Here is a 12,572-nt window from a genome sequence, read left to right on the forward strand (position 1 = left end):
GCCACTGTGCGATCATGGCGAAGCGTAAACACGGCACCCAGCCAACCCTCAAGCAGACGCTCTCCACTCTTATTTCGTGCGGAAAATAAGACAGAGTGAGCGCTAATCTTGATTAATGAGCCTCCTTCGCTCCTGATTACATAAGTAGCCCACTTAACACACTCCTCTAAGCTCTTCACACGTAAAACATTGTGCCCTCGCTCGCACCATAAGAACCCCACCGAGAGTATTAAATTAATGCCCTTTATTCCACAGACTGACGACATGACAAGTGGCTTTACAAAGTCATTTTGATAGTTGTATCCTTCATTCTTATTCAGTAAATGCTGCTCATTGGATCCTGGAGTCCTGGACGTGATGCCAGTTCATCACAGACCACCAAAAACACACTCTCAAACACTACTAGGCTTGTCTTACCAGGAAGAACCTTGAGCTCATGATTGAAGCGGATCCCCTGGAGCGTCGATCTTTGCGCCACTGTGGTACTACTTAAAGACTTATAGAATAGAATAGCCTTTATTTGTCACATATACATTACAGCACAGTGAAATTTGTTCTTCGCATATCCCAGCTTGCTTAGAAGCTGGAGTCAGAGCGCAGGGTCGGCCATGACACGGCACCCCTGGAGCACAGAGGATCAAGGGCCTTGCTCAAGGGCCCAATAGTGGCAGCTTGGACCCCCGAACTTCTGAACAGCACCTTAACCACTGAGCTACCACTCCCCTATTTATGAAGCTGAATGCCAGTCAGTCTGACTGTACACAGTGTCTAATCAGAAGTTGAATCTCCTGTGTGAGAGCAGTTCTGCATTAATAAACCAATATGAATGTGAGCCTCATAAATGTAATCATAGCTTAATAGCCTGCAATAAGAATCTGACTATTAATGTCCGTTGTCACAAAGATTCCTGAAACGTAAATAAGACCGGATTTCCACGATGAACCACGTAATGGCCATTTAAGACTGCTCTCTCCCAGGTCATCCCAGATCTCTGAATAACCATCATTAAGAAGTGTTGCATGAAGTTGGAAAGGGTAAGAAATTTATTTCTCAAGGTTTAAATATTCATCTGTCCACTGTCAGACAAACTGCCTATAAATGGACATGATTTAGCACTCTGGATCCAGCCGTCCAGCCAAGATGACTCAAAGGGCACATAGTGGAAATTTTAATGAGGTTTTAAAAAAAAAAAAAAACCCTACAGTGACAGGTATAGACTGCATTGGAACTGTTTTTGCATATTCATTGCTATTAAAATCAAAACATTTACTTACTTATACATATGCATAAGGTTGTTTGAATAAAAAAAAAAATTATTTGGCTATGTTAATAATTAGAGGTCGAACCAATAGTGGATTTCAGCTTTACGCTTGGTTGTATCGTACTTGCCGATTACCACTTCTTAATCATATATTAATATTTTTAAAATGAATTGTGGATAAAAAAAGCATAACACTACGTCAAATAGTAAAATTACTAAAATAAAAAAACAGTACTGAATCATGAAAATTAACACAAATGTAGTCATTAATAAATATTATTATATAATTAATGAATAATAAATATTATATAGTGCTCTCTGTGCAGCGAGCAGTCTCAAGTGTAAAAACAAACAGCATGTGGCCTCTAGAGGCCGCACTCGTAATGACAGCGGACCGGCAGCCGGAAAAACTATTGGAATGGATTTTTGCAGATAGTTCTATCGGTGCTCTCAACCTTTACTAATAACTAGGGATGCACCGAATATTCAGCCACCGAAAATTTGCCGAAACACGGCCGAAACAGTTTGTTGTGATGACGCAAACAGAAACCGCAGCCTGCACGTGCATGTCTGAAGCAACGTCTGCGGTGTGGACGTATTTCAGTATATCTGAGAAAGACCCACGGATTGCGATTTGCAAAACATGAAATGCTGAAATTTCGTCTGCAAAGACTTTCTCCACGCCGGGTTTAATTTATCACCTGAAATCCAAACATTCCGATCACTATGCTGAATATGAGAGAAACGCGGCACAGAAAAGCAAAACCCCTCCGAGCATGCGCACTCCGTCTGTGGCGGACGTTTTTGAAAAGGCAGGAAGTTTCCCAGTGATAGTGTTGTATTGTTGTATCTTTAAGCAGTTGCACTTGTTCTGAATGCACTTTGGTTTTATGAAAGAACATATTTAATTTTACAACCTTTCAGCAGGCCAGAGGGCCTGTACATTATTATTTAATGTACACGAGTGCATTTAAGTTAAAGATTTAAGTTTGAATTTTAATTTATTTTATCCTGTGCATTATTGCATTGTGCTATAAATAAATATTTTCATAATTTGTAATTGATTTATTCTTTGAAACTTTAATATTAATTTATGCAATTGATTTTAGTAAGGTTAGTACACAGTCATAGCCATAAATGCAATGGTAATAATAATTGGCATAATTTCTTTCGGTGTTTCGGTTTTCGGCCTTGCTTTCCTCTTTTTCAGTTTTCGGTTTCGGACCAGAATTTTCATTTCGGTGCATCCCTACTAATAACTAAGGGAAATTTATTTTTTAAAGCTAACCTTTATTATCAAATAGAAATATGATATGAGTAAATCATATTTAAAATTGCATTTTCAAAATCTGTCTCTGGCACTTGAATTAAATTGAACAAAAGAATAGCTTCAAAAATGTGCCACAGAGATGCTTGATGATCTTAATAGAGTTGTTCACACCAGACATCCTAGGAATATTGCTGACTTGAGACAATTCTTCACTACTGACTGGTCCAAAAGTCAATTCAATTCAATTCAATTCATTTTTATTTGTATAGCGCTTTTAACAATGAACATTGTCTCAAAGCAGCTTTACACAGATAATGTGGTGATTAAATGTAAATATGTTCTTTGTAAGTATGTTTGTCCCCGATGAGCAACTGTGGCAAGGAAAAACTCCCCGAGATGGCAAAGGAAGAAACCTTGAGAGGAACCAGACTCAAGAGGGAACCCATCCTCATCTGGGTTGCACCAAATGTCCATTTGAAGCATATATGCAAAGTCCTTCTGAATGATGAGGTAACTGCTGCCAAAGGATGATCAAGCAGCTAGTAAATACATTTTCATTTACTTTTGTCCTTAACACTTTGAATGATCATGAAAGGTTGTACTTATATGTGCGTTGTTATCATAATCACATTGTGCTGCTTTGTGACTGCATGTGACTTTAATGAAGATGAGAAAAGAAAAGAATGACAAATTAATGCATAAAACCAATTCAAAAAGGCTTCAAAAAAATGTTTTTCTTGCTTCTGTACTGTATATCAGTGTACATACATAGTGCTCACATTACTGAATAGAGATGCCTGGTTGGAAAAAGTACATGTTTTGTTAGATACTTAGACCTGGATCAAATAAGTGCTTATTCTATTACAATGGATTGCACTTTGCAATGGAAAAACAACATGATGTTAATTACATGAGGTGAGAGTCCATATTCATCCAGACTGAGCTTTCTCTTTTGGGTCATTATGGTGTATATACAGCGCACTGCTCTTCAGTGACTAAACACAAAGGCTTTTCTATGAGCAGTGAGTCACTCTGGAATTTACTGAGAAGCAATATCAACACTCTTCAGGCTTATGCTTTACTGATCATGTGGCGGTTTTGCCAGTAAACTCCATAAACATAAAGCCAGCACAGATTCGGTTAAAAAACTGCAGGCTGAATAATCCTTCAGTTATTATTTTCACACTTTAAATTAACTAAAGCAACAGTTGCCTCAAAATGTTTCCGGTATACAGGATAATAGGCAATTTGGGGTCTAAGCACCAATGTTTTATTTTCATTTATTTATTCATTCAGCTGACATAATTAGCTTTAACCTTTCGAATCTGTAGCTACTGATTATGTGTGTATCACATACTCAGTACTGATTTACTTCTTTACTGCAGTAATCATGCAGTTCTGCTGCACTCTGCACATTATACATCATTTTGGACAATTATTCTGTGTATAATAGCATTATTCTTTTTAAATATTCTATCCAATTATCCTGTATATAATTCAGTGTATATCCCAGACCACCCTAATTATCTATAAGGCATCTGTTCTGCACAATTGCTACCTATTGTCATTTCTGGGTTGAGAAACTTTGACAGTTGTGTCTTGGTCAAAAACTAAACACTGAAAACAACAATTTTATTTCTGATTTTAACAACAGTCAACCACACAAAAGCAAGTTTTAAAGGTATCCAGAATTAGGTTACCATTTAGATCTCTAATGAACAAGACAAGGAAGAACTCCCTGAGATAGAACTCGGACGAAAAAAGGAGAAACCTGACTCAAAATGAAGCATATTCTAGAACATTATAGCGGTGAGGACCATGGAAAGGACAACTGGTTCAAAAGAATGTTCTTCATGAGCACATTGTGAGTGCTGAGCTAAAATGGTCCACCACCAAAAAGTAAAGGACAGGGTCAAGAGGAGAGACAGCAGATGGCATGTGGTCTGTAATTGTATACCTATGCAGACCTTTACAAGGGGAGAACAAACCAAGTAAAACACCTCATGAAATGGGCCTTGACCAAAGGACCAAAATCACAAAGCTGTGTGGGTGAGTTCTAAACATGTTAGCAACAAATTTCAGCTATAAAAAGGATCTGATGATTAGCGTGTTTCAACACAGAAAAGTAAGACATTTGGCCACATTTATGTTTCTTTGAAAACAAAAAATACCTACAAACCACAAAAGATGCTGCCAGCTATTGGGTAGCGTGTGGGATCCAGAATGATATGGGCTAACATCTGGTTGAAAGGTTGTGAGTTTAACTCCTGGAACCACCAAGCTGCTACTGTTGGGCCCTTGAGCATGGTATTTACCCCTCAACATAAATGTAAACAATGTGATGCATCTGATACAAACTGGCATTTGTTTCACGATGCATCATTTTTACATATTTGCATCTGCTAAAAAAAAAAAAAAAGTCTATTTAAGAGAACAGGAGTTTTAGTGTAGCTGACAAAGATGGCACACAGTTTCTTACTGAAGTAAGACACCAAGCCCACTGGAGTGGACTTTTTAAGCACTGGATACGAGTAAGCCTGCTGCTACAGGGGGTTAGAAGTCAAAAGGCACTTAAGGAAATTTATGATCCACTGTCTGTCTGGACAGACAGTATTGCATCGTATCGGTGGCTATGCATCGAGATGAGAATGGCATCGCCCTCAGTTATGGAGACGCACGTCCCTAATGTTAGGTTGGATATGCAAGTAAACCCATTGACGGGCGAAGTGAAGTGATTATTGTTTTACCATGGGCAATATGACAGCAAGTGAACAGTCAGTTCTTAAAGTTGATGTGTTGGAAGCACAAATCTGAACAAATTCGACAAAGGACAAATATTGATGATTATGATTATGATTGATGATCTAAAACTGCAGGTCTTGTGAGAAGACGACTCATCTGTCTAGTCCAATCCTACAAAAAATAGCTACTGTAGCACAAATTGCTTTGATAGAAAAGTGTCAATTAAGCAGCTACAGAACAGTCACACTGCCCATGCCCACCCCTGTTCACTACCAAAAGTCCAGGTCTGAGGAACAGTGTTTTCTTTTACATCATGTGGAAGACCAGGCACTGGTCTTGTGCATCGCAAGAAAGAGATAGAACCAGGGTGCAGTATGGGGAAGAAGGTAAGCCAGCAAAGTGCAAGTCTCTGGACAAGGTTCTGTTTAAATATTTTGATACCTACCATCTACCTAAACATTTGTTTGCTCACCAAGGACACCCCTTAATGGCAACGGTATTCCCTAATGGCAGGATAATGGTTCCTGCCTCACAGCAATAATTGTCCAGGAATGCTTTGAGGAACATGACGGACTCTAAAAAAAAATGTTAAATATTATGGTTTTATTTCATCCATTCACTTTTGACACATTCATAAACACATCACATGGCAAGTGTGTTTTAAATCAAATGCATCATGTGACTTTTTTTTCCACATGTACAATTTCAAAGTCCTTTTATTTCCAAAGTCCAAAGTCTAATTATACTTGTGTATTTTCCTACATAAGAAACAAAAGAGCTAAAAGCATGCAGAAATGTTCCTCAATGTTCTGAAGTACAGCAGGAGTCCAAATTAATGACCTGAATAAAAACCCAGAACATTTTGTCAATTAAATGGCATGTACAAAACATTCAAGAATTCTTTGGATACACCATTTTGGAGAACCGTAAGCATTCTATGCAGAATCCTACAATGGTATTTTCAGCTTAAAACCTGTAATTATCCAATGAATAATGTTTTTTCTTATTTCGCAACGACACGCAGTTATAATCTTTAAATAAATAGAGAATACACTCGTTGTGATGCCTTTGGAAAGTCTCCCAAACAAAAGCAAAAGACATTCCCTTTTTTTTTTTTTTGTCACGAAATCTTAAACTCAATTGAAAACCCATGACATAAAATAATGGATACATGCTGTTTTTCCACAAAAGGCTTTTTTTTTTGTTTTCTTTCAACTATAAAGCACGTATATTCAGGTGCCATCACATGCAGAAGATAATGATGTTCCTTTAAACACAAGTGTTTCCAAAAAGAAGGCTTTAAGGTACCAGTGTCTCCATTGTGGCTTATAATAAACCTAAAACCAAGCAAATCTATAACAAGCAAATGGTGGTGGGGTTCGGAAGCTGAAAAGCTGAGTTTATTTTCAAGGCACAAAAACGATAGAATTATTCAATAACAAAAGCGCAGTTTCTGAATACTGTCCACTGAATTTGTGAAGGTTATCATTTTAATAAGACTCGTATTAGCCTTGTCATTTCTTCTACTTTAGCACCCCCATCTTATGACCTTCCTGCTATCAGACTGACCTTCCTGCTAGTTCCATCATTAATGAAAATCTTCTCGAACAAAAACATTTATCTCATTGAAATGTTCTTCCCCAGCGTATCAGTCCAAAAAAAAAAAAAAAGCACAGCTTGTAGAGTTTCTTTTTTTTTTGTTTTAAGCCTACAACACTTCTGACTAAAAGCCATTAATTGAAAGACGTCTTTTTTTTTTTTTGACCAGGCTTCAGGCTTCTCAGTCAGGCAGCAGGTCTCTAAATGAACTGAAGCTGAAACTACGGCCTGTGGACCCCAGAGCTCCGTTAGAGTGAATTCTGGGAATTTTCTCCATCAGTCTGGAGACACCACGTCTTCGGAAGGAAGGAGGCGATTTGTCCATTTGCTGCAGTATATCTGCATAGAGTGCATGAAACACGCTGGCCGTTTCTTCCCAGCCGTCACGAACAGAAATCTCCCGCAGCGGGAGTTTGAGGCCGTGTGACAAGCTCTCGCCCTCCTCCACCGACACCATTCTGTCAAACTCCAGGTCCTTTTTATTAGCCACGATGATGATTGGTGGAGGATCAGGGCAGCTTCTTCTGCTGTGGACGTGATTAACCAGGAAGCAAAGGCGCATAACTTCATCAAAGCTACAGCGATCGGTGACGGAGTAAACTACGAGGAAGCCGTCGGCCCATTTAATTTTCTCTTCCATCAGAAGTGCGTCTTCCTCCTGGGTGGGAACATAACAGGAACAATAAGCACCATATTATGTACTGCTTTTGGAAAAATCTGTGCATGTGCCTTTACCAAACTGGAACGATGCATCTTTTGCACTGATGATTATCTGGTGTGCTTGTGGTGAAGCAGGATGCAATCTAGTGTACAAGTCTTTTCTTGCTAAAGCAAAACCTCTCAATCTCAACCTCTTGTCAAGCCTCCTTGTGGGTACACATAGTTGTTGGAGGCTTGAAGGTAAAAAGGCAGAGGATCTCAAAGCTACACGGATGTAGGCACGGCCTGGCATCAGTCAAATACCTTCCCACTGATTTTGGGTTAGTCGAATGACGCAAAAGGTCCACAGGTGGTCCTCAAATCTCAAATGACCGATGAACCAGCAGTTACACCATAAGGCCAAAGGTTCATGGACACCCAAATAACAGTGGCTCCCATATGTCCCCATATGGCACTAGGGTTTGAATTAGTTGTTCATATCACAAAGTCACAAAGTGCCTTCAATAGTGATTTGTTAATTTTCTACTGGATTCGCATGAACAAAGCATCGCAAAATCTCTGTAGGTTATGTACAGGGAACAGAATTGAGTAGTTCATCTCATGAGTCCTCTGGTCCGAGTCTTCACTCTAAATCTTGACATTATTGTTACGCTAATTATGGGAGTCATGTGGCAAAAGAACTTATGACACGTCCAGAAGATATGAGAGGTGAACCTACTCATTCTGCTTATCATAATTTGTCCTTAGTTGCAGTCATATTTTCATTATTGGAACTATAGTCAAAGTTAGTGTTTGTAGTCGTGTTGGGGGGATCGGCTTATTGAAAATGTAACATATTTCTGATCAAATGAACGAAATAAACAATTGGAAGAAAAGAAAAACGATTCGTTCATTTTGATGAACGAGACTCAAAGGAGTCACTAAAATGATCCGTTCTTCCCATCACTAGTTTGAATCAACTCAAAGCCCCTAATCAGACCCTTGCAGGTTAGTGGCCCACGGTATACGATCACAAGCAGCTATTGGCAGAACTTTTGTGTGGCCCTATTTAGAAACCACTCTGCTCAACCCCATTGGGGGACGTGTGACCTTCTAATTGTTCACTCAAACCTAACCTTGGAATGGTTACCATGACCCAACCCATGACCCTACAGTCAAAATAAGAAGACAAAAAATCTAACGGCAGAATGGAATGTGCTATCATTCCTAGACTCTCATAAAAAAATAAAAAAAAAAACACTTCTACATCAAAAAAGGAATGCTTCCAAATAAAAAAGCAACAGGTTGCCACCTTCTTTCAGAAAGGCTGCCACATTTAGTTTTAGAATAAGACTAGCATTCAGGAACACGCTTCTGAAAAACCATTGTGAATAAGAAAGACCAATGCCCTTCCATATCGCGCACCCAAAAAACGCTTTGCCACACAGAAATCTGCAAAGGTTCTTTCAGTCAGTTGAATAACTTCACTACATTCCGCAGGCTAGTGGTCATCGTATTGGCCATAAAGAAGGACCTGACACTCACAAACACATTGCTCAGTTAAAGATTACCGTATTTTTCGGACTATAAGCCGCTACTTTTTTCCCACGTTTTGAACCCCGCGGCTTAAACAACGAAGCGGCTAATTTATGAATTTTTCCTGGGTTTTTCCCGGTTTCACAAACTTTAAGCCAAAAAACTGAGCGACATAACATTAGACCAATGACATTTCCAAACGGAAACAAAAAACGCACCTCACCTGTGTTCTGAGCTGCACGGCATCGGGGAGAAAAACTTTTTTTAAACGCACGACGATGCCAAAAGATAAACTCCCGAGAGAAATAGTTGTGAAAGGAAGGAGGAAGACAGTGAACAATGAGTTTCTTGGTAGGCTACTGTTTAGATACAAGCCGTTGTAACGCGTTGAGTCTGGGTGAAGGGAGAGCTCACTAACTCCAGTTGCAACAGAAATCATATAAGCACAGACAGATTTCCAAAACTCATGCTTTTTTATTTTTCTTGGCAACAGCGTTACGGGTTAGTCAAAGAAACTTAGAAAAGAGCATCAGAAAATAATAAGGACATATTCCTCGGCCTTGCACACATGCAGTAATAGCGGGAAAATACCGCTCTGCTCTTAAAGGAGCCACAACATATTTCACCCGTTACACCGTGTAACAGACACTGTCTTTCGTTAAAGCCTGTGTAAAGTTCATTAGTTTCAGTGTAGACACCTACACAGGTGCGGCTTATTTATGTTCAAAATAAAAATCTTTGTCAAAATCAGTGGGTGAGGCTTATATATGGGTGCGCTTTATAGTCCAGAAATTACGGTAATTACAAAACAATATGGCTGCACCCCTTCATTACAAATACAGGCGTCTAAATGACTACATTCATCAGTGATGTAACCAGTTCTATGGGACACGCAGACCCATAGCGCAGGATCTTGTTCAAACGCCACATTATATTACGTGGGACTGCATGTCTTCATTTTGAACATTTAGGAAAAGCTGAGAGTCACAGCTTTGACCTTCATTTTTGTACATCAGTATAAATTTTACACTTTATAAACCCAACCCAAATATACAAACTATAAAGGCACAAAACGTTCTGATAAGATCTCAGGCAGCATCCTCAATGCAACTGATCCTCATTCAGTGCTCTCAGACAGCAGTTGCAGGAAGCTCATATCACCAATTACATAGCCCTGATTCTCTCTCTCTCTCTCTTTTTTCTTTCTCTCTTTCTCTCAGCTTACTGAACCAGGAAAAAGACCTCTGCACACTTCAAGATATCATTAAAGGCTCGGAAGATTAAACTATTCATCAACAGTGAGTGGAATGACGAACGTTACCGCTACCTGTATCCCCACTGGTGATAAACCTGCCTGGGGAAACAGTATGAGAACATAATTTCTTGCAGTTGTTGGCCAAGACCTAATGAAGACTGCTGCAAAGCTTGGTCAGCATCACCCAATGCACTGTATAAACCTGATTGCCTCACCAAACATCAACATCATTTGGTCATTTAAGGTTGAGAGTTAAATTGTCATTATTGGAATCTGTCCAAATTCAACCTACACGCTGAGGTTAGCACTTAGAAAAAACATCTCTATATTCACCCTGACCGTCTGTGGACAGACATGTCACTCCTAACTGATGTAAACTGAAAGGATCCACTAGGAAGACTCGAATTGGCAACTGCTACCAAATGAGCTTCAGCCGATCACTGTATAAAGAGTTTGTGTCTTTATCCAAACAAGAGATTTCTACATTTTTTTGTACAATACATTTGAGCTACATTTTCACGATGTCATTATTACCCGAGATTAACATATTTAACGGAAACCCACGTTTGCATCATGTGCCTCACCTGTCCTGCAGTATCGAGGACCTCAAAGTTTACAGCTTCACCCCCAATAGCCAACTCGTGTCTGTAGATGGTCTCTGTTAGAAAACAATGATAAAAAATTTTAGCAATATAATAATTTGGGTATTTCTGAGCTGTAGGTTAAACAAAATCACAATACTCGCACACCTTCCCAATAATAGCAGTGTAATGAATGAACCTTCAGTCACCCAGATGAGGATGGGGTCCCTTTCTGGTTCCACTCATGTTTTTTTTTCCCCTCATACCATATTAGATATTTTTCTTGCCACAACCACAGCTGGCTCACTCATTAAGGACAAACTTGCAATTACAAGGAACAATCTTTTATTACCACTTTATCTGTGTAAAGCTGCTTTAAGACAATTGTTAAAAGCGCTATACAAATATAAAACATGAATTGAATTGAATAGATATATTACGGACCGAAACATAGAGCATTTTCCATTACAAAATCATATGCAGTTTGTTCTATATTTGCTGCTTAATGGAGAATTTTCATATTAAATATGAAAAAATGTATGCTTTTTATGGAAATAAAGCTTCTATTGTACTTCATTGGAAAGTCCTGCTTCATTGTGAAAAACATTGAATTTGTTCAGATCTTGGTTTAAATCCCACCACCACTGCTGGGCCCTTGAGCAAGGCCCTTGACCCTCAACTGCAGAGTTGTATGAATGAGATCAATGTAAGACAAATCTAATGTAAATATAATTATTGACATCGCAAAAGGCACCACAGGAGTAATTAAGTTAGGAAACAGCGACATTCCGTGGCCAAGCGCCGTCACAGCAGCGTTATTTAATAAGGAAAGCTTTATAATGAATATAAAACGACTTTATTCTCTGTAAAAGCGGCAGATTGAGAAAAGCGCCAGTAAAAACTGTGCAATATCCAACAGTTGGTGTAAAAAAACACCCACCGAGAGTTGGATCATATTCACCGATGAATCTCCTGGTGATGAAGCGCACAGCCAGAGCTGGAAGAAAACATCAACATCCAGTGGACATTAAACACCAAATACTTCAATCCTTATTCGACTTTCCTTTTATTCTGTTTCTACTCCTGTGTGATTATTATTATAAATACAGTGTAGATCTGAACACCTTTACCTGTTTTTCCGACTGCACCCTGTCCCAGGATCACAATCCGGACTGTTCTGGCAGATGGGAAGCTCCCGGTTCTGCGCAAACTTCTGGATAAAGCGAAATTAGAGCTCATGCTGTTTACCGACAAATAAAACACTGAACCGGAGATCTACACCGAAATCTGTGCGCGTGCAGAGTGGAACCTTATCTCACTGCTCCGTCTAGTCTGTGACACACACACACACACACACACACACACACACACACACACACACACACACACACACACACACACACTCTCTCTCTCTCTCTCTCTCTCTCTCTCACGCACGCGCACACTTTCTCTTCCTTCCTTCCTTTCTCTCTCTCTCTCTCTCTCTCACACACACACTTTCTCCTTCCTTCCTCCCTCTCTCACACACTTTCTCCTTCCTTCCTCCCTCTCTCACACACACTTTCTCCTTTCTCCTCTCTCACACACTTTCTCCTTCTTCTCTCTCTCACACACACACTTTCCTCTCACACACTTTCTCCTTTCTCCTCTCTCACACACACTTTCTCCTTCTCTCTCTCTCTCTCACAC

General features: G+C 39.4%; 1 protein-coding gene across 1 annotated transcript; it reads right to left on the reverse strand.

Moving 5' to 3' along the window:
- Window positions 1-5,862: 5,862 nt before the first annotated feature.
- On the reverse strand, window positions 5,863-12,256 carry LOC124390887 (ras-related and estrogen-regulated growth inhibitor-like). The gene is made up of 4 exons (XM_046856981.1): window positions 12,014-12,256; window positions 11,824-11,880; window positions 10,887-10,960; window positions 5,863-7,530 (listed from the first exon to the last, which is right to left on the reverse strand). Exons 1-4 carry the CDS (start codon window positions 12,120-12,122, stop codon window positions 7,054-7,056), a joined length of 717 nt encoding a protein of 238 aa, XP_046712937.1. The 5' UTR covers window positions 12,123-12,256; the 3' UTR covers window positions 5,863-7,053.
- Window positions 12,257-12,572: the final 316 nt, after the last annotated feature.

The sequence above is a fragment of the Silurus meridionalis genome, chromosome 9, assembly GCF_014805685.1.
Source record: "Silurus meridionalis isolate SWU-2019-XX chromosome 9, ASM1480568v1, whole genome shotgun sequence".
In the NCBI taxonomy this organism is placed as follows: Eukaryota; Metazoa; Chordata; class Actinopteri; order Siluriformes; family Siluridae; genus Silurus; species Silurus meridionalis.

Excerpts from the sequence above, each read along its gene's own strand:
- LOC124390887 (XM_046856981.1), bottom strand. The coding sequence starts at position 12,122 with ATGAGCTCTAATTTCGCTTTATCCAGAAGTTTGCGCAGAACCGGGAGC. Across the intron at positions 11,881-12,013 it reads GGGTGCAGTCGGAAAAACAG|CTCTGGCTGTGCGCTTCATC; the intron begins GTAAAGGTGTTC and ends GTTTTCTTCCAG. Across the intron at positions 10,961-11,823 it reads TGAATATGATCCAACTCTCG|AGACCATCTACAGACACGAG; the intron begins GTGGGTGTTTTT and ends GTTTTCTAACAG.